This window comes from Mixophyes fleayi, chromosome 3 (genome assembly GCF_038048845.1).
Source record: "Mixophyes fleayi isolate aMixFle1 chromosome 3, aMixFle1.hap1, whole genome shotgun sequence".
NCBI lineage: Eukaryota > Metazoa > Chordata > Amphibia > Anura > Limnodynastidae > Mixophyes > Mixophyes fleayi.
In genome coordinates, this window is record NC_134404.1 from 131,958,689 (window position 1) to 131,986,268 (window position 27,580).

Here is a 27,580-nt window from a genome sequence, read left to right on the forward strand (position 1 = left end):
ATCTGCTTTTGTACTGTTTTGAAATCAATTAGAATGCTTACATAGCACAGATGGTTTCAAGATATACTGTATGTCTGGCGAGTTTGTGGAAGGCAGGGACCTGTACTCTAGTATGATTGTGTAAGTGAGGGCAGGGTCCAGGCGACGGAGAATGGAGGCATGCTGGAAGTCACACTGAATTTGTGCTGTTAGATGACCCTGCTCCTTTCATTAGCAAAGTAGAGATGCCAAACTTATGCAGGAAATGGTTTCATATAGAGGTGCCATTGACACCATAACGTTCATTCATCCACCTTTGTTTAACTTTAGGGCATCTTTACAATAGTAACACTAGTATCATGTCCCTTCTAAGAAAAACACTACCTGCATTTTCTAAAATAAAAATTCAAGTCAAGTAAGTTTAAATCAGAGTCTTACCCCCTTTGCATTTAAAGATATCTAGCATATTACATGCACTATTTTATACTGTAGCATTTGTAGGATTTTTTTTGTATAGAATTGTATATGTAACAGTTTTTGAATTAAATACTAATGGTCATTTATGGCTATGTACAGCAAAAGTACCAAACTGTTGCACAAATGGTCTTTTGTGACATCAACGTCCTACAGTTGCATTACTGCACCAAGTGTTATGGAAAAGCACAGGGGTTTGTAGGTCAGGATGGTGATATCTGTAGAAGTGCTAAACTTTGCAGCAGCAGATAAGCGCAGCATGGGAGATCCTTGCTAAGTGCAGATTAGGTGCATAAGTGCTCTTATTTTTTACACAGAATTGCAGTGATATTTTATTTTGTAGAATGGGATTATTTAAATGAGATAATAGGGTGGAGAGTACATTTAGGAGTACATATCACTTTGTTGCTTCTTTATGCAGTGAATGTTAGAGGAATGTGGCAGTAAATATATGTAAATATAAATAGTAGGATCAAGTTCAAAGAATGAGCAGAAAGAATTAGTAAGCATAGTTATAATTTCTGCAGTTTTTCCATGATTTCAATCCTCAAGACATATCGCTTACCCAGCTACATCTAAACCTTGGACTTAAGAAATGGAGTGGAGGTGGAAATATGTTGATTATATCCATGGTTCAGATCCAGATCCCATAACACAAATCTTTCCATTGCATAATAAATGTATATGTATTCTTTAAATTAATCCAAGCCAAATTGGGTTGCAGGCATTTTCTGCAGCGCTTTTATCCCCCCAAAAAATACTTTATTTCACTATGGAAAACATTTTTTTTATTTGGAACTGTTAAGTGCAACTTTTGGTTTAGTAAAAATGAACATCATAAACACAATATTTACTTTATAAAATATTCCATTCCAATTTATAGCTCTAAAAATAAAGTCCATTTTTTTTTTCTTTTAATCAATTCCCTCTTATAGTTCAGTATAACAAGTAAAAATACTATTCTTCTACTTTTCCTAAGACACAGGAATGAGAGATTATTAACAGAGGATGATCCGATGCTGCATAAGTGCTAATTGCTTAATGGTCTTTCACGTTTCCAGACAGCTGTCACATTCTGATTTGGAAATCTGGATTGAAGAAGACTGTTGATCTATAATAAACCAGAAAATATCTATGACTACCCATTCATATATGAAATATATTGTCAATTAATTAAAAACACGATTCCCATATCTCACCTCTTTAATGATGTTGATTTTACGATTCTCATCTCTTGAGGAATAAGTAAAAGAAACAAAGACACTGTTGGCATCTGCAAAAGAAGAAGCAGAATCACTTCATGTAGGATGCTTCAGATAAAGTATTTTTTCTACGCAGCAGATTATTGTATAATGACATAATTAATGCTTTTGTGCTTATTCCTCTTTCAAATCTTCCCTCAATCTGTATTCGGTAGGTTAAGGGAAACTCGTTTGTAATGCCCAGTACTCTTGTCTTTAACAATAATTGCTTTGTGATTGTAAAAGTATTTATCCCTTGTACTTAGATAGTATCAACACTAAACATTAGGCCTGCAGATATTTTTACTTTATAAATTAATAGCAGGGGGTTAGGTTTAAAATTTTTCATATAAACATTAAAATGGGGCCATATTTTTTAGTTTAGAGTAACTTGTGGCCCTTTATGCCTGGAGAGGTGGATCAGGGGACATGTATGCTGATTACAGTAGAGGCATTCACATGAAGCACTCCTCCTGGAGATGCAGCCTTGTAAGCCTAGGCCGTATCTCCATATACATCTCTTAGAAGACCTATCTATTGTGGGTCCCAAAGGTCTGCTGTAAAGAGACATGCTGAAGTCATAAGCAACTGTGTGTTAGAGTGCACTCACATGAAGATAACTTAAAAGAGTATCAAGACATATTTTAAGCATATCATGAATTGGCCATGTGCTAGACAAACCAGTCAACTTGATGGTGATAATTGGCATTTTTATGTATATTTAAAAATAAATAAATAAACTGCACACTCCCTCCACAGGTGATCAGTCCACTTTGACTTAGCTTGGTGCTGGTTATCGCATTAGCAGAGGTCCCCATGCACCCTTTTACCCTGCTTAAATGCATGGTAAGGGTGTGTACCTGGTTTATATAAATAAAAATTAAGTCTCACATCTAACATACTTTAATATCTGTATAATGCAAAATAAGATTCATATTAGAGGCCATGCTTAACTTGAACCTGCACGCCTTCTTGCATGCTAACATCCCTAAAATCTTAGAGCGGGAATATATGCAACTGTAAATACAGATTGTGGGGAAACTAGGTATTAATATCACCTCATCCTGTCAGCACCTCGTTTCTCACAAACTATGGACTATAAAAACATATACTTTTTCTAGCCCTCTGGTTTCCCATATTTCTTAGTCATATTTCGACATGTATATATTCTATTTTGAAAGTAGTAAAATGTCTGCCAGCGTGTATTGTTATCTTGCAGACTAGTTCATTGTTTCAGTCTAGGCAAAAGGATTATTGTCCACCAGTCCTGTATGAATGTACATCACACCAGGTGGTCTCTTGTCTTTGTTTAGCTGTGAGCTCTATGTTTAACTACAGAGGACTGCATTGTGTATTTAAATGTAAATCTGTCTGGATTGTGATCTCTCCTGTTTTAACAAACCCTGCTGTATAGCCACAGAACAATACATGTCCCTAATTAAATCAGGGGTGACTCATCTGCTATCCCTTTGTCTGCATGTTTACCTGTGAAAAGGTAAACACAGAAAAGGACAAATCAGGCAGGTCCTGAAATTGCTGATGAGGTAATTTTTGGGCTTAAAAGAGAGCTTCAGAGAACAGCAAATTGGCATTCACTACCAAGTGATAGCTGAAGTCAGGCTGGCATTGAGATATAGATCTCTGCCCCTGACAGGAACAGGACAATCGGTCCCTGGATTACTACCGTTGCCCTGATCTACCTCTCCAGGTCTTGGGGAGCTGTGTGTCCACCGAAAGCGGAGTGACAGTGACTTAGGGCTGCTACATTTGCATAAAGGAGAGAGGGGGATAAGCTTGGATTGATAGACAGCAGTCCCTGAAAGTGACAAGGATACTGGTGAGGTGTTTTTATTATACCCAGGGCCGCCGAGAGGGGGGGGAGCGGGTACATTTTACCCGGGCCCGGCCATGCCAGGGGGCCCGGGCCGGGCCCTCGCTGAAATTTTTTTTTTATTTTATTTTGTAAAAATTTTTTTGTATCTTGCGGTTTTTAAAAATATATATATATATTTTTTTTTTCCCGGGGGGTGGTCCGTTGGTGGGGAGCTATAATAAATAATAAAAAAAAAATAATAAAAAAATCAATACTCACGTGACCGCGGCGCCGCGTCCCTCCTTTCCTGTCTTCTCCATTCACACTGACTGTCGGGCATGACGTCATCAAGTCACGCCCGACAGTCAGTCAGTGAGGAGCGCCGCAGCCAGACAAGACCAAGGCAGAAGAAAGAGGAGAAGACAGAAGAGAAGAAAAGAAAGAAGCTTACAAGAGGTAAGGAAAGAAACTGAGAGGCAAGGGGGAAAACAGAGGGACAGTACTATAAAAAAGGGGCAGAGAGGCACAGAGGTATACAAGGACAGAGAGGCACAGAGGAAAACAGAGGCAAAGAGGCACAGAGGAAAACAGGGGCAGAGAGGCACAGAGGAATACAGTGGCAGAGAGGCACAGAGGAATACAGGGGCAGAGAGGCACAGAGGAATACAGGGGCAGAGAGGCACAGAGGAAAACAGGGGCAGAGAGGCACAGAGGAAAACAGGGGCAGAGAGGCACAGAGGAAAACAGGGGCAGAGAGGCACAGAAGAATACAGGGGCAGAGAGGCATAGAGGAATACAGGGGCAGAGAGGCACAGAGGAATACAGGGGCAGAGAGGCAAAGAGGAATACAGGGGCAGAGAGGCAAAGAGGAATACAGGGGCAGAGAGGCAGAGAGGCACAGAGGAAAACAGGGCAGAGAGGCACAGAGGAAAACAGGGGCAGAGAGGCACAGAGGAAAACAGGGGCAGAGGGGCACAGAGGAAAACTGCAGAGGGGCACAGAGGAAAACAGGGGCAGAGAGGCACAGAGGGAAAAAAGGTGCAATGAGGCACAGAGTTAAAAAAAAGGGGAGAGAGGCACAGAGTGAATAAAAAGGGGGGAAAGCAGCATGGAGGTCGCAGTGTAGTTGTGATGGGGCTTGTTGCAATGTAGTGTGTGTGCGGTAGGTGGCGGCTAATTAATGGGCGCTATTTTGTTTGTAGGGTGATGGTGAGGCAATTTAATAGTAGGGACTATTAATTTAAGATGGGGTGGTTTGGGGGCTATTGAATCTTGGGGTGAGTTTAGGGAGAATGAGGTCTATTTATTAAATGTGACTATGAGTTATTTAATGGCAGTGATGGTTGCGGGAAATAGGTATTGCTGGGGCTGTTTGCAGGAAGTGAAATAGGTTTATTTATTAAATGTGAATACTATTATTTTAATGTTGGGGCTGGAGGAAGGCCTAATTATTAATCGTGAGTGCTATTGATTTAAGGCCGGGGCTGGCTGTAATTTTCTAAATGTAGCCATTTTTTTTTCAAAATAGGTCCTTCAACATTCCTGGATCCGGACAAGCCGCAACAAAAGAAAGCAGCAGCCACAGGTGGAGAAAGTGAGAAGAACAGGTAGGAGAGAGCAGCACAGTGTGTGAAATGTTGTGATTCTAGTAAGGACAATACCAATTTTTGGTGAATGTTGTGCCCAATGTAAGGTGTAGGCCAAGACTGAACTGTTTGTGTACACACTGCATTGTTTGTATACTACACTGTGGTGGTAGATGTCCTGAAAGTCAGGAGTGCTTGAACATATGTGACGCTCTGGCGAATTGAGAGCCTAGTGGTTTTTATGTTAGCCACGCCCCAATGGCACGTTTGCCACGCCCCCAAATGCATGACCACACCTCCCAAAATTTTTGCACCGCCATTTGGCTAGCCACGCCCCTGAATGTATGACCATACACCTAAATTTTTTTGCGCCGACGTAAGGCGGCGCAAAATAATTTTGGGTCTTACTTGAATATGAGGGGGGCCCCATGAATTTGTTGTACCCGGGCCCTGAATTCTTCTTGGCAGCCCTGATTATACCCTGTATGTTTTCTGTGCAAGACTTTAGTGTTATTTGTTGCAAGTTATTCTTTAAATGTGTATTGCTGTTTGGTGCTACCATTTTGTTAAATAAACTTATTTGTTTTATTTTGGATATTTTCCAGGGTGATTTTGAACCTTGGGTAGGTATCTGGTAGGCCGGCTGTGCGGCGCAGAAGGTTATATTAAACCCAGTATCCTCACACAGATGCAAGTTGTGCACATGCGCATTGGGTAAATTTAGCACCAAGATGAATGTGTACATCATGTATGTATTGGGGGTCATTGAGAGATTGACACATTTGTGTGTCTACAACGTACACATAGAATCCATGCTACAAAAATGGCACAAATATGTAATTATTTTGAATTGTACATATTTTAAGATATTCATCTCAATACAGTGTGTTAAAATGTGTCTGCATAAAGATAAGTTTAAAGTGCATCAAAATGCACTTAAGCATATCATGGAGCGGCCGTATGCTAGAAACACCAGTCATGAACAACTTGATCATAATGACTGTCATTTCACTGCATATTTTAAAAAAACAAAAATAAATAAAAACTGCCTTCTCATCCCAAAAGTGAACATTGGTCTGGTTACCATAAGGAACGGATAGGGTGGTGGAGCTGCGGTCAGGAAAAAATTGAGGAACCTGGAGAAGCCACAAACAGCACCTGGCTATGACCAAGCAGAGTAGGTCCTCCTGTCTTAATGGGCCTGATCAGAACTGTGCTGAATTCTGCAAAGTGATCAAACCCACCATAGCAAAACCTTCATTACCATTAACATGCCTTTATTGAAATTGACCTATTCTTGCAAGCCTCTTCAATCTACATTGTCTTCATAAGGAGATGCATATGTCAGGGATACACATAAATCATGATACATTTATTGTATATGCATATAAGTTTTTGATGTGCATGTGCAGTATGAAAATTCACATTTTATGCAAAAAAAATACTTGATTTACAACTCAAAATAATGTCTAAATAACTTCCTCCCAATCCTCAAACTCTGCTGTCTCTTCACCACCTTCAAAAGCCTCCTCTGTCCCCCACCCTCTCTGCACTTCACTTTCCTACCCACCCTTAACCTCAAAACTTCTATCAGCCACAACATCTCCTTCCATTAGGCTTCTCTATCCCCATCTGCTTTATCTACTTTATATTCCTCCCCCTTGTCTTGAGGAATGAAGTACTTGCCCTTCTCTCATTCTCTTCTTCTACCTCCTGCTGCCCCTCTCCTTCTCCAATCCATTTCTCCTGATGCCTTCTCCCACATCGCTTACTTCATAAATCTGTCCCTCTCCTCCGGTACCTTCCCCTCCTTCAAATATGTTATGGTCTTCAAAAGAAACCCTCACTTGATCCTGCCACTCTCCATAATTAGCACCCTATATCTCTCCTCCATTTTGCCCCAAGCTTCGTTTGCAGGTTATCTTTAACTGACTTACCAACTTCCTCTCCCCCCCACTCACTCCTTGACCAACTTCAGTGTGGGATTTGATTCCTCCAAACCACCAAAACTGCCTTCACAAAGGTCACCAACGATCTTCTTAGTGCCACATAAAATGGGTGTTTCTCCCTACTTGAATGTGTCATGAATGACGCGGCTGCTTCGAGTGTCATGTGATGCGGCCGCCTGTGCTCTGGATAGTATTCTGTATATGCGGACGGCACCGGATATACTGTCACAAAATCGATTATGAACAGTGCTACAGGGCTACACCCATAGCCTACGGGAGCCCTGTAGCAGCAAATCACTGAGGGCCAGGGTGTCAATCTGATTCCTACCTCTCCTCTCCCCCTAGTACAGCCCTCTAGATATGATTGGGGCAGCCCCAATCAATCATATACATGGGAGCCTCAATCTCACTAGGAGGCTCCCATGAAGTAAGTAAAAATAAATTAATAAATATATAAATAATTAATTAATATAAATTAAAAAAATATATATATATATTTTCTTTATAAACTAGTGTCTTGCCCACCAATACAATGGGAGCTTCCAATACAGTAGGAGGCTCCCTTTTAGGCAGGACAGGACAAACGCCCACCCCTGCAGCCATTATTGAAGACAAGAGCAAGGCACAGCAAGAAGAAAGAAAAACAGAAACAAATTACAATCACTTTCATTTAGGTAAGTGTATGTTCAGTTTTTTAATATTATCTTTTTAATTTTTATTGTTAAAAAAATAGCATTTTTTGTGTATGTGTGCGAATAGATAAGCACACAAATAGTGAAGTGCTATTTGCATGATGATCTATTAATAGTGCTTGATAAATAGGTTCGCCCAACAGGTGTTATCGCCAGCGATAACCTTATTAGTATTTTGCGGAGCAAAACCAATCCATTTTGCTGGCAAAAAACATAATTTTTTTTTAAGCAAAATAGCTTTTTGCACTTTGATAAATCATCCCCTGGGTTCAGTTCTGTAATAGTACATTATTGTAAAATCTATTGCTAAACCCCCCTCCCACCTTCACGGACGAACAAGCAAAAGCATGTAAACATGCTAAACCCGTTGTACAGCACCGCGCAATAGCTGTATAGACTATAACTGGCGAAATGGAGCTGCATGCGCAGCCGCAGCAGCTCCTCCCATGCATAGCCAGACAGTGGAAATCACCACTGCCACACTGCGGCTGACCGGTGAGTCCCAATAACACTGGGCATTCAGCTAATTATATATAAAAATATAGGATATATATTCTTTATCTAAATATACTATATTTTTTACTTCAGTTGTATTTTACAGTTACTGAGTACTGTATAAACTAAAAGTTAGCTAGATGGCATAGGATTGTTTTCATCAGTGGAAGCAGCAAAAATGTTATAGGATCTGTTATTTTATATTTTATAAATCACTATTAAAGTAAGTACTGAAGGCTGCCTCTAAGCTTTAAACAGATTTCAAATAATAGATTTTATATATATATATATATATATATATATATATATAAAAATAAGAATCTAATGTTTTTAATATAGAACAGTACTTGGTATAGCATTAATTATGTGTTTGGAGAGTGCAGAGTATCCCTGTTTTCTTATCTAGAAAATGGGGGCAACCCCCTCTTGCACCCCAGTTTGTACATGGTGAGTGCAGAGGATCTATGTCTGTTTTTGTTTATATAATGTAAGTCCCATAACTCTTGCACCCCATTTTCTACATTCTTTACATTTATTAATTCCAACTTGAGTCAGGTGAGTCCCAGGTGTCCCATGGCTGCTAGTGCTTGGGAAAGCCTTGTCTTTAAAAGCTGTGTGCAGGTAAGCCTTAAGCCCAGATAAAATAGCATATCATTTGATCATGTTAGAACTGGCCTTAATGGGAATACTTTGGCGTCAGTTGGTCAGCTTAACATATATTGCAATATGTGGAACTAACATTTCCTGTTTTTAATATAGAACAGTACTTGGTATAGCATTAATTATGTGTTTGGAGAGTGCAGAGTATCCCTGTTTTCTTGTGTGTATATATATATATATATATATATATATATGACATATATCAGTGGCGCACGCAGGGGGGGTTTCTGAGTCTCTAGAAACCCCCCCTGCGCTAAGTGGCCACTGTCCTATACAGCAGTCACGGCGCTGTCAAAGAAGCGTCCGCGGTGGTGCTGTAATGTATACAGCACCGCCGCGGACGCTTCTTAGACAGCGCCGCGGCTGCTGTATAGGACAAATCTGACGCGCAGCAGGTCTCGGTTTTTTTTTTTTTTTTGGGGTCGGGGGGAACCCCCCCGACAATCCTCCGTGCGCCCCTGTATATATATTACATATATATATATGTGTATGTGTATATATATATATATATATATATATATATGTATATATATATATGTATATATATATATATATATATATATATATATATATATATATATATAAATATATATAAAAGAATCTAATTCAAGCTTTAATATAAGAGGCAGGCTTCAGTAATTACTTTAGTTCCTGATTAATAAAATAGAGAATCCTATTAAATATTTTCTGCATTATATATATTGTATGTATGTAATACAATCAAAAACTGGTGTCGTAGTAATAATGTTTTTGGTTGTTTATTTTTTTTATTGATCATATTTTAAATGTGCGTTATCATTGCTAGTGTTAACGTGCGGTATTAGTGCTAGTTTTGATGTGCGGTATCAGTGCTAGTTTTAATGTGCGGTATCAATGGTATTTTGAAAAACAATTTGACTAGACTGAAAAGTGTATGTTGAAGGCTTATTGTGGAACTTTTTTTATTTTGGCTTTGTTCTGAATTCAGATATTTGGAACCCCCCCTTAAAAATCCTGTGTTTGCCCCTGCCTAGACACACTGGACTTTCCCCTGGGCTCCTGTGAAAAGTGTTTGTGGGTGTATGTATGTAAGTGTGTGTGTGTGTGTGTGTGTGTATATATATATATATACATATATATATATATATATATATATATGGGCCTGATCTTGATTCTGAGTGTGTGTTTAAGTACAATGCAGGGTATTGCATTATTGTCAAAGATTGCAAGTGTGAAGCCATATAATGTTGTTTACTCTTATTTCCATAACCTATTATTACAATCTGTTATTTGGAGCCATATTTGTATACTGGTCTGCCACTCACAACATATTTTTAGTGTTTACCAAATGATAATTGATTCCAGAGTAATAAATATGGAGAGCTCCAAATAAAAAACGAAAGTGAAAGGAGGTGCTCAGAAAGCCCTAGAAAAAAAATAACAAAAATCCTAATCAAATTAAACTGTCTTTTACAGGGGTATGTTAGAAGATCTGTTTAAGAATACCGACTGAACTGTTATTTTCGGTATTTAAAACTGAAAGTGAAAATGCAATTAACACGTGTTTGTTACTAGCATTTTTCATAGCATTTGGAGGGATTGCCTGCCCTAATACATTTACCCACTGTACAGAACAATAAAACACAATGTTTTCCTGGAACTCAACATTAGAAGTAAAAGTGCTATGGGTACGGTGACACTAGAAACAATAGTTTCTAATGTAAGACCCATTACATGCCTTTTACTAGCATTAAAAATGCTCATACAATGCATACCAAAAAATGCCAGTGGGTCCGAGGTCTAAGTGTGCATTCACTCTTACTTGTTTATCAAACAGAAAATACAAGTAATTATCTACAATACATTACAAAATAGTTTTGTGAGTCTTCTGCTGTAAGGTTTAGACGGCTATGTTTTTAGCATACTTAACGGAATGATTATGCTACAAGTATTAAAAATATTATGCATTATTCAAAGTAATGATTAATAAAAGGTGGTGGTACTAGTACGAGTGAATATACAGCACACAAAAGTTTGCATGAAAACATTTTACTTTGTTACAGTGTATGGATTTTCTTGAGTGAGCATGTGTTCATTTTTCGAGTCTCAGATACATATTTATAAATTTATATACTTTGTTGATGTTTCTTTTGTTTCTGCATGCTTAGTATTTAAAGCTGCACTAACATCTAAAGTGGTAAACATTTCCTTCACAGCTTTAAAATGACTGCAGTTGGGTGGGGAACGTGGAGTGAGTGAGAGGAACAGAATCTATTGATCAAAAGCCGCAATGTTCACAAATGCAGATTATCATTGGTTCTCCCCCTCAGGGTCAGTTAACTGTGTGAACAATTTTCATTGTTTTAAGACATTTAATTTGGCAGCAGTTGTGTCTCTTTTCTAGTGCTATGTTTGATTTCTGATCAAAATGACTCAAGTTTGCATATGTTGAACGTGTACATAGCATTTTTCATTATTTGCATTTTTGTAAAGGTTATTTATGCATTTATATGTTTTTGGTTAAATTATTTATTTTCATTATTTATAATTTATAATAATAAAGTACCGCTGATTAAGTTACACTAAACTAGCCTCTTTTTATCTTATGAAATATATATTGTACCAAAAAACACCCTTTAAGGCTGGCCCGCTACGTATGGGCCTGTGCTGTGTTCTTCCCCCGAGGGCTAAAGTCTGCCAGCCCTCCCCTTTTTGGGTGTCATCATTGACTTCTCACTCTCCTTCACTCTGAAATGTTGTACTTCATTCATTCATGACACTTCTTGTTATGGCTCCCACTGATACCTTTATCAACTTTTAGAATAGAACAAGAGAGAGGTCTTAACCAATAGCAAACCCCCTTTCCCGTGGAGAGAGATGTTCAGGTAGTAAATGTTTATCACAGGTACCAGATAGCAAAGATGTTTAGAAACCGGGGAGTACAGCATACCACACGGTATACAGAGGGTAAACCAGTAACGAAGTAAATGGTTGAGAGTAGGAAGAAAGCTAGAAATTCCATAGACAAGCCAAAATGTTAAGGCGGGCAGTGAGCAGGGATGGTTCAGAAAAAAATCCAAGGGTCGAGACGGGCAGCAGTCAAGGAGAATTCAGGAAGAAGCAGGTCAGTTAACAGGCAATCAGAATCTTAGGTTTACCAACACATCAGGCTTCACGAATCATGCAGGGGAAGAACATTATAACCATAATGGGGGCTAAGCCCTCCCTCTCTTTTAAACTAATACGGGCCAGCCAGAATGCTTCATAGGAGGCAAGCCCCCAAAAGTAATTGGTATTTGCAGTCACGTGACTGCAATTACTAAACAGAGTGTCCTGGCTACTTAGCAAGCAGCCAAGATGGAAGAGGCAGAGCAGCGTCCCAGCTGTTTAGCAACAGTCAAGACAGAAGAGGTAGTGAGAGCTGCCACGAACAGCATGGCAGCGCAGAGGCAGAAGATAAGCGTCCTGGCCTCTTTTACACCTATCTCTCCCCACTTCAATCAATTCTCAGTGCTGCCTTTTCTCATTTTCCTCTCTCACTGCTCTACTTCTGCAGCCTCACTCTGCCAGTTATTATACTGACTCCCTGTACCCTAGAGAATGCAGTTCAAATTCCTCACCTTCACCTACAAAGTACTCAGCTACTTCTCAACACCCTTTAGCTTCAACCATATTTCTATACACACTCCCTCTCCCAAACACTCCGATCTGCCAGCAACCACTGCCTCACCTCACCACTGATTACCTCTTCCCACTCTAGCCTTCAGAATTTCTCCTACTATGTATGTCTATATATATCTATGTATGATGTTGCAGACTCTTTGTGGCACCTCACAAATAAAAGATAATTATAATAACCCAATTATGTGCAACACTAAATCAGGCCTAAGGTGTGCAAAGAAAATATGCCTAAATGGCAAGTGACCAGAAGGGACGTAGAAAGAATTGAATTGTCAATTGAAAATGTGCTGGGGTAGGTCTGGTATATTTGATTACAAAGGAAACAAATCTGTACATTTACAATCGTAACTCAGACTATTGTACCAACCACCCACTACTCTTCATCCCTAGGCCTGTTGCTCATCAACCCTCTTGTTATAGAACTTCTCTAGAATGTCTTCTCTTCTCTGGAGTGCTCTTCCTCACTGAAATGTGTCACAGCTTCTCAAATTTTAGAAATTGATCTTTACCGAGAAGCTTACCCAGACTATTCGTAGTCCACCATCCCACATTTAATTAGAGATGCTCGGGCTCGGTTCCCCGAGAACTGAACACACCCGAACTGCGAGTTGCGAGGCAAGCTGGCTCGCACACCCTCAGAATTGAAAACTAAGCAAAACGTCATTGTTACATCGTCGGATCTCGGATTTTGTGAGTTTTGGATTCTATAATTACCGCCCTCCATGGTGATCCAGCACCATTTCACAGAGGGACACAGAAGGGGTAGCACAGTTCTTGGCAGTCTCTAGTGCAGTTGGGCAGCATTGTAGGTAGAAAAGAAAGAGGAGGGGTAGCAGTGTTCTTCAAATTCTCCAGTGACATTCAGGAGAGCTCAATTGCTAATTGTGATTGCTGAAATAGAAATAATAGGTCTGGTAGCCTTGGTCTTCTAAATCTGTAGTCACATTGTACTGTATTATCAAAATGGATTCACAGCAGTACATAAAAGACCAGGAGCACCAAGCAGCTGCTGGCACCAGAGATGATGATAGTAATCCCTCCACGTTAAAGTGCATAAAGTTTTTTTTCAGGGAAACAAAAATGTTAAAAAAGACCTTTTACCTTGGTCAAAAAAAAAGGCCTTTAATATAGGCAAAGATATCGGCATAAAAAAATAAAATTGCCAACATGCCATTCTACACACAGTGGCAAGTAAAGAATGAGGCCTTCGCCTTTCTCTATGAGTGCAAGTTCTGCAACTATCACTGAGGCATCTTCTTGTAAGGTCAGTCATGACCAAGGAAGACCTTGTCATTCGGACTTGAAAAGTGGTGTCCAAATACTTTTACGCGTAAAAGCCGTGCTGGAAGAAATCAGTAAGGCATTACAGGAAAATTTATGTTCACATTCAGAAATGACACAAATCCCTGAGGAGAGTCTATCCACGAGTGCTATGTGTAATCCTGACCTCTCTGATAGTGTACCCATAAAGAAGGCCCCTTTCAGCATTTCTGCAGATGTGTGCATGAACAGCCTAAGTATAGTCGGTGATAGACAAATTGAGGATGCCACTTTGGAATTGCAACAGGATGAGGGGGATATTTGTGTAGCTGACGAGAGCGCTAATGAGGATGTTGATGAGGATGATGTTGCTGGTGTAAGTCCTGCACCAGTGGAAGCAGTTCTTGCACATGATAAGAAGAAGGCCATTGTCATGCCTGGGCATAAGACCAAAAAATCCACCTCTTATGTGTGGAATTATTTTTACCCAAACCCTGACAACAGTTGTCTAGCCATTTGTAGAGTTTGTAAAGTCATAGTAATGTAAGCATGGATGTCTAAATAGACGTGTATATGTATTACCTTCCACTTTGCTGCTGTTTCATTAGCGTTTGTAATCTGCACTTTACGTGAAAGGTACCTAACTAAATTATCATTTTTTGGGAATTGGGGCTGATTCGAAGCTCAGTGATGAACTTGCTTTTTGCTGTGAATTGGCTTTTTATAGTGCATTGTCTGGCACCCTGTATTGGTCTGTGTCTGATGAAAGCATGCATCCCGTGGGGGCGAGGTCTGCGCTTGTCACCATGTATTAGCTGTAGAATTACCACAGTTATCCAAGTAATGGGTGGAGTGATCAAATGAACCATAACTGATTTCATGATCCAAGGACAATTCCACCTTGCACCTCTTTTCTTTTCTGCCACTGCTTCCTAGATGTGCTATGAACTGCCATGTGTTTGTGTCATTGCTCTGTCGCTTAGCATCCAGCCAGGTCGCTGCAGTCTGCAGTTTTGATATTGTGACCTGTGAGGTGGTCAAAATGAACTGCAAATGACTTGAAATTAGTGTTATTGAGGTTAATAATAATTAGAGATGAGCGCACTCGGATTTATGAAATCCGAGCCCACCCGAACAATGCCGATCCGAGTCGGATCCAAGACAGATCCGGGTATTGGCGCCAAATTCAAATCTGAAACTGAGGCTCTGACTCATAATCCCGTTGTCGGATCTCGCGATACTCGGATCCTATAAATTCCCCGCTAGTCGCCGCCATCTTCACTCGGGCATTGATCAGGGTAGAGGGAGGGTGTGTTAGGTGGTCCTCTGTCCTGCTATATCTCGTGCTGTTCAGTTAAGTTCTGTGCTGTTCAGTTAAGTTCTGTGCTGTGCTGTGGTGTGCTGTGCTGTGCTGTGCTCAGTCCAGTGGTGCTGTGTCCTGTGCTCTGTCCTTCTGAGGTCAGTGGTGCTGCTGGGTCCTGTGCTGTGTCCTGTTCAGTCCAGTGGTGCTGTGTCCTGTGCTCTGTGCTTCTAAGGGCATAGTTATTTCCCCAATATTCCAAAGTGTTTAAAAAAATAAAAAAAAAGTTATTTAAAAAAAATACAAAAAACTAATTACATTTTTTTTTAATTACAACAAAATTTGCACAACCAATCCTGCAGTATAAGCCCATTGGTACTGCAATATTACCAAGTTCACACATTCAGCAGTAAAAGTCCAGTGGTTCTGTGTCCTGTGCTCTGTCCTGCTGAGTTCAGTAGTGCTGCTGGGTCCTGCGCTGTGTTCTGTTCAGTCCAGTGGTGCTGTGTCCTGTGCTCTGTGCTTCTAAGGGCATAGTTATTTCCCCATTATTCCCAAGTTTTTAAAAAATAAAAAAAAAGTTATAAAAAAAAAATTATAACCAAATTTGCAAAGCCAATCCAGCAGTATATAAGCCCATTGGTACTGCAATATTACCAAGTTCACACATTCAGCAGTAAAAGTCCAGTGGTACTGCTATTACAAAGTTCACTGATTCAGCAGTGTATAAGTCCAGTGGTACTGCTATTACAAAGTTCACTGATTCAGCAGTATAAGTCCAGTGCTACTCTCCTTTGCCGCATATAATTTTTAAAGGCTTTGCCGAGTGTGTGTGGCTTAGGGGTACGCTCTCTTGTGCTACATATAATGGAAAACCAAAATTTGGAGGATAAAGTAGGAAAAGATCAAGACCCACTTCCTCCTAATGCTGAAGCTGCTGCCACTAGTCATGACATAGACGATGAAATGCCATCAACGTCGTCTGGCAAGCCCGATGCCCAATCTCCTAGTACAGGGCATGTAAAATCCAAAAAGCCCAAGTTCTCAAAAAATAGAAAAAAGAGAAACTTAAAATCATCTGAGGAGAAACGTAAAGTTGGCAATATGCCATTTACGACACGTAGTGGCAAGGAACGGCTTAGGCCCTGGCCCGCGTTCATGACTAGTGGTCCAGCTTCACCCAAGGATCTAAGCCCTCCTCCCCCCCCTACAAAAAATTTATGAGAGTTATGCTGTCAGCAACAACAACAAAACAGCAAAGAACTCTGCCTTCTAAACAGATGACATCACAAATCCCCAAGGCGAGTCCAAGGGTGTTGTTGGTTGTGAACCCTGACCTTCCCATCACTGTACGGGAAGAGGTGACTCCATCCAGCATTTGCAGCACGCCCTCTGCATATGCTGGAAGGATCACCCACAGTCCAGTTACAGATTTGGCTAATGAAGGTGTGAATGTTGTACACTGGGAGGAGGATATTGATGTAGCTGGCGCTGAGGAGGATGTTGATGATTATGATGCAGACAGATACCAAATTGCCTTTCTCAATTTCTATTTATATTCTAGATTATATAACGGCTGAAAAGTTTTCTGTTTTACTCCTAGTGGAGAGGGGATCTGATGCAGACAGATACCAAACTGCCTTTGTCCATTTCTTTGTATATTTGAATTTCTAGTTCTACAGTCTATGCAGGCTGCTTTATTTATATTCAACTACAAGTGTAGGGCGGGGGGGGGGCATAGATAGCCACCAAAGTAACGTGGTCCATTTAATTTCACTTTCTAGCTCCACAGTCTGTGCAGCCTGCTTTTTTTATCTTCAAAGTATTTATATTTACAAGCCTTGCAATCTAAATTAACTAGAGGTAGTGACGTGGTAGAACTCCAAAAGGCAGTTTGGAAGCCCCTGTACAAACTGGCTCTATTTTTTAATTGAGTTGTCCCCCCTCCAGTGTGTACTCGGAAAGAGTTTTTAGTGCAGCGGGGAACCTGGTCAGTGAGCGGCGAAGGAGGTTGCTTCCTCACAACGTTGAAAAAATGATGTTTATAAAAATGAATAATCAATTTCTCAATGAAGTACAGCACTGCCCTCCAGACAGTACAGAGGGACTGTGGTTGTGGAGTCCAGCGGGGACGAATTGATAATGTGTGAGGAGGAGGAAGTACACACTGTAGGGGGAGAGGAATCAGAGGTTGAGGATGAGGACGACATCTTTCCTCAGTAGAGCCTGTTTAGTTTGTACAGGGAGAGATGAATTGTTTTATTGGTGTGGGGGCCCAAACAAACCAATCATTTCAGCCACAGTTGTTTGGTAGGCCCTGTCGCTGAAATGATTGGTTTGTTAAAGTGTGCATGTCCTATTTCAACAACATAAGGGTGGGTGGGAGGGCCCAAGGACAATTCCATCTTGCAACTTTTTTTTTGGCATTATGTGACCATTCAACAGTCGTTTGCCATGTTCAAAAAGTAAAAGAAAATGCCAACAAATTCAATAAATTAAATCAAAAGTTAAATGCCCTGTCATTATTTAAAACAAGAGGTTTTGACGTGCTAGAATTAGTGTAGTGTTAAGATGTTATAAACACTACACTTGGAAATTGGAGGAGGTATTGTGGCCCCGGTATCAAATTGGGTACCAGGGCCACCCCACTACGCAGTCCAGATACTTGTTTGGTGGAATTCAGACCAGTTGAGGGTTTTATTATTATATTGTGGGGACCACTCTATCTATACCACACTACAACTCTATACCACTCTATTTAATACTTTAATTCTATTTAATACTTTAATTCTATTACTAATTCCCATAAAGAGGAACTGCCGCTTCTATTTAATACTTTAATTCTATTAGTAGTTACCATAAAGAGGAACAAAATAAACCAATTTTACCAAAAGTATAATATGACTTACAAACACTACACTTAAAAGATGGTGCCTTTAAATGAAAAAGTCAGTCTTCATTGCACGACTATGTGCAACAGGGACAGTTTTTTGGTTTACAAAGTCAACCAATAACACTTCGACCCTGTCTGTCTTTAACATACTTGATGGGATCTCAATGACGAATGGTCTGTACCATGTTTGGAGGAGGTATTGAGGCCCCGGTACCAAATTGGGTACCGGGGCCACTCCAGAATGCAGTCCAGATAGAGGTGTATCAGATTTTAAACAACGTTGACTGTTGCTGCAAAAATTTTAAATAATATTGTGGGGAACACTACACTACGCAGTCCATAAACTTTTTGGGTGGAATTCAGACCTGTGTAGGGTTTTTTAATAATATTGTGGTGACCCACTCCTCTACGCAGTCCAGGTACATTTATGGTGCGAATCATACAAGTTCAGGGTTTTTAATATATATTGTGGTGACCCACTCCTCTAAGCAGTCCAGGTACATTTATTGGTGCGAATCATACAAGTTCAGGGTTTTTAATATATATTGTGGTGACCCACTCCTCTACGCAGTTCAGGTATTTTATTCGGTGCGATTTATACCAGTTGATGGTTTTCTTATTATATTGTGGGGACCACTCCACTACGCAGTCCAGAAAGATACCTCGTTGCAACGTTTTGGACTAATAACTATATTTTGAGGTGTTCAGAATACACTGTAAATTAGTGAAAATGCTTGTTATTGAATGTTATTGAGGTTAATAGTAGGAGTGAAAATAAGCCCAAAAACTTGATTTTTAAACTTTTTATGTTTTTTTCCAAAAAAATCCGAATCCAAAACCTTAAATCCGAACCGAGACCTTTCGTCAAGTGTTTTGCGAGACAAATCCGAACCCCAAAAATAATGAAAATCCGGATCCAAAATACAAAACACGAGACCTCAAAAGTCGCCGGTGCACATCCCTAATAATAATGTAGTGGAAAAAAAAAAGCAAAAATATGTGATTTTAGCAAAAACATTGGGATTTTAAACAAAAATAAATTGGGATCCAAAACCAAAACCAAAACACGCAAGGGAGGTTTTGCCAAAACCAAAACCAAAACACAAAGTTAATCCAGATCCAAAACCAAAACCAGAACACGGGGGTCAGTGAACATCTCTACATTTAATCTTTGAATTTGCTGCAATTTTAAGCTGCTTGGCCTGACTCAGAAATCAACTTGTTTCTCACTCATTTACTTTGGATTGTAAGCTCTCATGAGTGGGTCTCTCTAGCAGCATTTTCATAATTTCTGCAACAACTGACATTGAATTTTTTTAACTAAGCAGAGATGCCCCAGAAAGCCATTTATGTTGTCATCCAAATAGCCAACACTGTGTGCAGTGTCTGACAGAATCCGAAGGAGTTGAAACAAACAAAAAAATTTCAGCAGATACTCACTTGTGCGAGCAGATGTTGCTGAGGTGTTTCCCTGTGTATTAGGTTTATCAACAAGAGCAGAAACCAGAAATGTGTAATAATTCCCAGGAGACAAGTCTTCCATAGTTGTATTATTTGTAGTAACAGTTTGATTGCGATTTGGATTTCCCATTATCTGGATCAGATAAGAACTTGCATTTCCATCAGGTTTCTGCCAGCTCAAAGATATAGATGTGGTTGTGATATTCAGTGTGGTCAGTTTCTTTACTACACCAGGTTCTAAAAAGCAAATGGAGATCTGCTGTTACATTTTAATAGAGACCATACATAGTGATGAGAAAAAATGCTGTTTGTGTCATTATACATCTTATTAGGAGTGTACAACCTATTAGAGAAAAGGGTCACATTTTCTTTATTGTACAGATAAGTCACTTATTGCCAACAAAAGCAGACACCAAAATTGTGTAATAATTCCCAGGTGAAAGTTGGATATCCTCAGATCTCACATTTTCATGTGTTTGGTTCAATTCACAAGAAAAGGTACTTCTGATATGACAGTGCTTCCTATATTGCTATTTTCCTAAAATTCTTGAAAATGTGAATGAATAATTCAAATGAAATAATGGCACTTCTTTTTAAAACTTGCGGTGTTTAAATGCGACAATGAGCCACACTATTTGAAATTGATTTTGCATATCTCTACAAGTAGAAACCTTGCTTCACCAAACTTTTCCGGACCGTTCATTTACAAGACAAATGTTTCCACCTCTGGAAAAGTTTAAAATAACCAGAAATCTATTCTGGCCACATATTGCTGTCTCTGACAGGACTGCTATACTATCATCATAGTCCAGAGATATCGGGCCACTATCTGGGTTTCAAAAATGTTTCTGGAGGTGTAATAAATTCTTGATTTTTTTTAATCCATTTTTTTTTATTAAAAAAAACAATTAAATCTTATGTGTAGTACCAACTGTTAGTTGCTTCACATAGCTGAAACTATGTTGTAATGATAAAAGAGAACGTTGGGAGGGGGCATAACTTGTAGCATTTCCATTGTATTCAGGACCACAGGGGAGGCTCAGCATAAGCTGATGCCTGGATGCTCAGACTGCTGACAAATCCTTCCTACCTCCCAATATCCCTAATTGGTACTATTATGCTGCAGCATTTACATATGTATATGTGTATATATATATATATTTATATATATATATTGCCTGGGATCCCATGTCACTTTGTACTTGATTTGTTCTCAGGTTATTAAATAGTGTACTGCAGAGCTCTTACTCTCACAAGTAAGACATGTTCAAGGTCTCATCACGTGGAATTAAATTTTGCATCAGACACAGCTGCTCCAACTCAGTGAGGGTGCTAGTCTTTTGTTTCTGCTACTCCTTGTCATGATGTAGTGGATAATGGGATAGGGAAAATGGAGTGGTATCAAGGATAGGATAGGTATTGATCTGAGAGAGCATCAATTAGCGGGTTATCATGAACTTACATACAGTCAAATTGGGAGCATTCATAGGGCCTCATTCATGATCTTGGGAAGAATCAATACAAGAGGAAGGACCTGGGAGAGAATCAATACAATGGACATGACAATGGGGAGAATAAATATGTAGCTCTCTGAGTGAGAGCCTCTAATATAATCAGGTATATTTATTTTTATATTGATATCTAATGCAAATGAACACAACACTGGTTAGACATGACCCTACCATACTCTGGCCACACTCCCTATGGAAGTGTATGATCTTAAATTACTCTTCCTCATCTGAAAAATTACACAACCATTACAGTACCTCATAAATATAAGTCAAATATATATATATTGGTCTATCAATCATTACAGTCATAATATTAATATACTCATTTGTAATTTATACAGTTTATTACCACACTTTTAAAATGTATTATGCCAGGACTTTTTAGAACTGAACTTGGTTGCTAATTGGAGACATGCTTTTTTAACCACCTCGCTATTATAGTACTTAGCATAATTAAATGCCAACCAATTATTGCCATCCAGGGTTGTTTCTATATTTAAGTGTGTTGCATTGTTCCCTTATTGTTATGCTTGTTAAGTGATGTGTGCTCGACTGTTCGAGTCCTTTATATTTATATATTTTTTTACAATTAACAATATCCTAATAAAGTATTTTGAATTGCCAATGTTGTCAAAGGCTGCCCTTTATTTTTAGATTTTTGTATTAGCTATATAAATGGAATTTGTTTACATCTGTCACGGTTCCTAAGGTATCTGGATCCTAGGGCTGCCTAGTTTAGTGCTATTCTCAGCAAGGCACGGAGTCTACTGGGGCAGATGGTCTGTGCCAGTGACTCCCGAAAGGAGGTTTGACCTTAACAGTGTCTGCTCCGCAGGTCGCGGCCCTCACAGGAAGCACTAGGCAAAATCTTTTAGAGGTGTTTGTTACAGAAGGAGTACTGAACAGCAGAAGATGAGAAACAGTAATTGAAGGCTCGACTGGGTGCGGAGGAAAGCACAGGTACGGTGGAGAACAGGTAGGTACCTTTTATAATAGGAGACTGGGATGCAGGCGACTTACCGGGCGGTAGAGGGATTCTTGGAATCCATTGGGGGCACCACTCAACCATGGGTATAGATGTGGCTGTGCTAGGTGTAAGTTACTATTACTAGACTAAAACTTGTTTGAACTTACTCCTCCCCTCTCTATGCCCCCTCCACTGTAGTCCAGTTTTTTTAGCTAACAAACCCATAGGATAAAACTGCTTAAACAATCAAACACGAACAACACTGAACTGATGATGATGATTATTATTATTATCTTTTAGTTATAAGGTGCCACAAAAGGTCTACAGTGCCATACATAAAATATACAATAGTATACAATATGCAGAGAGCAAAGATCCAGAACACATTACATAACACACCGTGGGCAGCACGGTGGCTAAGTGGTTAGCACTTCTGCCTCACAGCGCTGGGTCATGAGTTCAATTCCCGACCATGGCCTTATCTGTGTGGAGTTTGTATGTTCTCCCCATGTTTGCGTGGGTTTCCTCCGGGTGCTCCAGTTTCCTCCCACACTCCAAAAACATACTAGTAGGTTAATTGGCTGCTATCAAAATTGACCCTAGTCTGTCTATCTGTGTGTGTGTGTGTTAGGGAATTTAGACTGTAAGCTCCAATGGGGCAGGGACTGATGTGAATGAGTTCTCTGTACAGCGCTGCGGAATCAGTGGCACTATATAAATAAATGGTGATGATGATGATGATATTATACCAAGACCAGATGACTACTAATTAACAAATTACACACAGATAACTTGGTAATGCAGATCAATTTATTTATATTTATGAAACAGTAAGTGATGTCCCACATAAAGTAAGCCTGTTCTCAAGAAAACAGGGCTTGAATAAAAAGGTCTAGAGTAGCTCTAGAGTAGATGCAATAGTGGAAGCAGAACATGAGTAAAAAGCTCTGCTCTTCGAAGTTTACACCTTAAAAGAAAGGGGAAGTCACAAATAGGGTGGCACCAAGTGAGGGATGGAGGTGATAACCAAACCATAGGTTTTAAGGACTTTAAGAGTAACCCAGGAGAAGTCCTGGAGGTGTAATTTGGAAGAGTTAATCAGTGTGGTAGTGAGGCAGCGGTCATTGACAGAGCAGAAGAGGTGGGAAGTAATGTGGGTAGAGATAAGTTTGGAGATGTCACGGGGAGGATTGGTTGAGAGCTTTGTAATTAAGGGTAAAAATAAAGTGAAGAACAAAACAGGTTGTAACACAGTGCCCCCCAAATGGATTCATCATCAATAATTCTTTATATGGCACCATCAAATTCTGTATCGCTTAATCTTGCGACCTTCTTCCTTTTTTTCTCATTCATCCTATGTGGGGAACACAGCTTTTCCATGGTGATGTTTCAAGCTGCCTTTTGGGGAGGGTATACTCAGGCAGGACACGACATTGAAACCGAAGAATTTGGTAATGGTATGGACAGAAGACCAGATTGCTGCTCCACACAACTGTTCCCTCTGAGATATAAGCCTGTCGCATTGTAGTTTTAATCCATCTTGCGACATTTTGTTTCATTGCCTACCATCCAATTTTGTATGCATCAAAGAAACTATCTGTTCTATGCAAGGATCATGTAGAAATTATCTACTGTAGAAATTACCTAATAAGAGATTCTTTACTCCAGGCTTCTTATGCAGTAGCTGTATTATTTCAGCATAAAACAGCATAACATAAACAGTAAAGATTAAACGGCTTTCTGACACCCTAGCTTCACTCACAAGCTTTCACTATAGGCCGGCTGCTAGTCATCGTTGAAAGCCCTACCCACCAGATCCCACAATCCTTTTATATACACGCACACATGCCACAGCAATAACGCCCATGTCGAGCACCTGTGTGTAAACTCCTTTCTCAAGGTAACAGCAGGATCATTAACACTGTCTGTACCTTTCTCTGCTGGACAGGTCCTATTTTGATTACCTTTTCCAAATACCCTTCTCCTTTGCTTTGCCATACTTGCGAAGCGGATCCTTTTCCTGACAAAATTTTCTTTTTTGCCAACTGCCCTTCCTCTGGCCTCTCCAAACCACGCGATTAGGCCACCCCAGGGAGTGCATCTCTACATGACAGGGCACCAGCATTATTATGCAGAGCTCCAGTCCTATGTTGCACCTTAAACCTAAAAGGTTGTAATGCCAGTTACCACCTTGTGACCCTGGCATTCACCTCCTTATTGGTATGCATCCATTGTAAGGGAGTGTGGTCAGTAACAAGGGTGAACTCTCTATCCAGTAGGTAGTAGCGGAGTGCCTCTACTGCCCACTTAATGGCCAAACACTCCTGTTTAACCATAGTGTACTTCTTTACCCTAGGGAAGAGATTATGGCTGAGGAAAAGAACCAGTCTCTCCTGATCCTTCACCCTCTGGGACAATACTGTCCCCAGACCCGCCCAGGAAGCACCTCTTCCTAAAGTTAGGTGCTCGTAGGACCGGCTTGCTTTAAGTGTTTCCAGGCAACTTTTGAAGACTCAGACCAATATTAACTTGTCTGGGTTATTCTTTTTGAGAAATTCGGTCAATGTGGTGGCTCGGGTAGCAACGTTTTGAATAAACCATCGGTAGTACTCAACGAACCCCAGGAAAGTCCGTAGTTGAGATTCTCTCTGGTTTAGGCCAATTCTTCACAGCCTCTAACTTATCCACCTGGGGTTTTTTATTTACCCCGACCGACCACATAAACTAGATATTTAGCCTTTGCCATGGCTAGTGCACACTTCAAGGAATTGACCGTAAGGCAGTGACACCTTAATGACTGCAAAACCACCTCCCCTTTGGGAAGATGGGACTCCCAGTCCTGACTGTACATGACTGTGTCATCAAGGTAAGCGGTAGCATATTCCGAGTGAGGCTTCAATCAGCAGTTTGTCCATTGCCCGCTGGAACATGACTGGCACCCCATGCAAGCCAAACTGCAATACCTTGCGCTAAAACAGCCCTTCAGGTGTCGAAAAGGTGGTTTTGGGTTTGGCGGAGGCAGTCAGTGGTATCTAATAGTATCCTTTTGTTAAATCTAGGGTAGTCAGATATTGGCTACTGGCCAGATTCTCCACTAGCTCATCTATCCGCAGTACTGGTATGTGTCAAACCTAGACACCTTATTCAACTTCCTAAAATCATTACAGAAGCGGATGGCCTTCGATGGATTTGGCACAAGGACTATGGGGTGATTTCACTCGCTGGTGGACTCCTCCACTACCCCAAGCTGCAACATGTCTTCCACCTCTCCCTTTACTGCAGTCCTTCTTGCCTCAGGTATTCTATATGGCCGTTCGTTACCTATAACCCCTGGTGGGGTGATAATGTTGTGTTCAAAAAAAGTCTGTACTCTGAGAAACCGTTTCTAATGCTTGTCATCTCTGAAATGGTGTCAGGGAAGACCCCATGGCAACTATGCAGTCCTTAGTTTTTACTGCTCCTAGCGTTAATGTTGGGATTTCCTCCACCCACGGATTTAACAAGCTAACATTATATACTTGCTCTGTTTGCCAAGCTGCCGTACCCCGGTAATTTACTTGTCCTATGGGCTCTATTACCTCATAAGAGCCTTGCCAATGTGCACACGACTTGCTTTCTTGAGTTGGTACTTGGACAAACACCTTGTCACTTGGGTTTAAGGTGTTCGGGTTTCATAACCCTTCATTTGCCATCTCTATGTTTCCGTCAGGTGTTTTTTAACCAACGGACCAATCTGTTTTAGTTGAACGTATAACTGGGCCACAAACTACTATATTTGGATCTTTGGGTACCTGGTGTTACCATCCTTCTTTGAGGATGTCTGGCAATCCGCGGGGTTGTCTCCCAAACATAAGCTCAAAGGAACTGAACCCCATGGATGAAGACATGGTAAAATAAGTTGGTCATCTGGGGTCTAGTCGAACCACCGAACAATCCATTGGTTTTTGCCGATTTGGATAATGCCTTTAGAAGTGCCCCTGTTCGCCAAACTTGAAACACCTTGCTGGGGTCACTTTGTTTTCTGTCCCAAACTCTGGTGTTGATTTAATCCTGGAGTCTGGCCTGGCAACCTTCTCGGCTGTCCAGGACATATTTTCGACAGCGTAATATCGGTCAATAACTGTTGCAAGCTCCTCAAACGACTGAGGGGCTGTCTGTGGAACCCATCTCTGTAATTCCCAACTTAGGTTGTGCTCTCAATGGTCGATAGCCAGGTTTTTTAACATTTTGACCAGTGTATTACAGTGGGGCTCCAACAAACTTTTTGCTAACATTGCCAGTTCTGTCATCTGGCCACTCTTAGCAGATCTCGGTCTAAACCGCCAGTCATGAAATCATTGGACCTTCTCAGGCCCTGTCACCCATATCCGTGCCAAAAATGCATCTTTTAGTTACTGAAAGTCCGCCGACTGGTCCTTGGCCACATTGTCACACGGCGCTCATTCGGCTTCCACAACCGAAGACCGACACACTCACCTGTTCCCCATTGATGCATACTTCAGCTGCTGGCGTACTGGCTTTGGTTCTGCGCATGTGCAGACCTTAAGCCTTTGTGTCCTCTGCATGTTTTCCATTGGCTATCAGTTTGGCTCTAAACTTGAAAAGGCATTTCCCATTTCTCCTCAGTGCCTGTTGATCAAGTTACTTGCCTGATTAGACTTAGTCTTGTCTCCTGTACATTTACCCTGGATCCTCAGCGCCTCTTTGTCCTCGTTATTCTGTTGGCTGGACTGTTCTCGCTGCACCGGTCTCCACTGTGCTGCTGTACTACGGGCTGCACCTGCCTTCCTTACCTTGCTGGCTGGACTGTTCACGCTGCACCCGTCTCCGCTGGGCTGCTATATTACAGGCTGAACTGTTCAAGCTGCACCTGTCTCCCCATTACATTGTACGGCCCTTCAGGCCCCATCCATTTCTATGCCTTATTGGATTCAGGAGCTGCTGGGAATTTTATTTCTCTTTCCCTCATGTCTCAAAGTTCTTTGGCTACATCTTCCCTAGAGCATCCTGTTTCTGTTACTGCTATTGATGGATCCCGTATCTCCAACAGTCTTATCAAGATCAGTACTAAGCCTATTCTTTTGCGTGTAAGAGCACTACATAAAGAGATGATATCTTTCCATGTTTTACCATCCTCCACCAGTCCAGTCATCTTGGGGTTGCCCTGGCTCCAACAACATTCGCCTCAGATGGATTGGACTACCTCCCAAGTCTTATGCTGGAGTCTGAACTGTTTTCAAAATTGTCTTTCTCGTGTTCACCCTCTGGCCTCTACTAGGATTTCGTCACAAGTCAAGTTTGATCTTCTTCCAAAGCAATATTCATCATTTTTGGATGTCTTTCATAAAGCAGGTTCCGAACACCTTCCTCCTCATCGAGCCTGTGACTGCCCTATTGACCTTCAACCTGGTCAAATTCCTCCTTGAGGCCGTGTGTACCCCTTATCTTTGCCAGAGACCCTAGCCATGTCTGACTATGTTAAAGAGAATCTCCAACGTGGTTTCATCGGACTGTCTTCTTCTCCTGCCGAGGCCGGAATCTTTTTCGTTAAAAAGGACAGTTCTTTCCGACCGTGTATTGATTACAGAGGCCTTAATGCAATAATGATTAAGAACCGATATCCCATTCCACTCATTACT

The 27,580-nt window shown here is 40.7% G+C and overlaps 1 protein-coding gene and 1 long non-coding RNA gene across 2 annotated transcripts in view; both read right to left on the reverse strand.

Moving 5' to 3' along the window:
- LOC142142778 (uncharacterized) overlaps positions 1-27,580 on the reverse strand; it is a 486,911-nt gene that overhangs the window by 84,079 nt on the left and 375,252 nt on the right. The gene's annotated exons all lie outside the window — the stretch shown is intronic.
- LOC142142512 (receptor-type tyrosine-protein phosphatase H-like) overlaps positions 1,267-27,580 on the reverse strand; it is a 46,634-nt gene continuing 20,320 nt past the window's right edge. The window contains exons 3-5 of the mRNA XM_075200397.1: positions 19,443-19,700; positions 1,653-1,726; positions 1,267-1,564 (exon numbers count right to left, since the gene is read on the reverse strand). Coding sequence (XP_075056498.1) covers positions 1,484-1,564; positions 1,653-1,726; positions 19,443-19,700 — 413 coding nt within the window. The 3' untranslated portion in view covers positions 1,267-1,483. The remainder of the gene's footprint in view (positions 1,565-1,652; positions 1,727-19,442; positions 19,701-27,580) is intronic.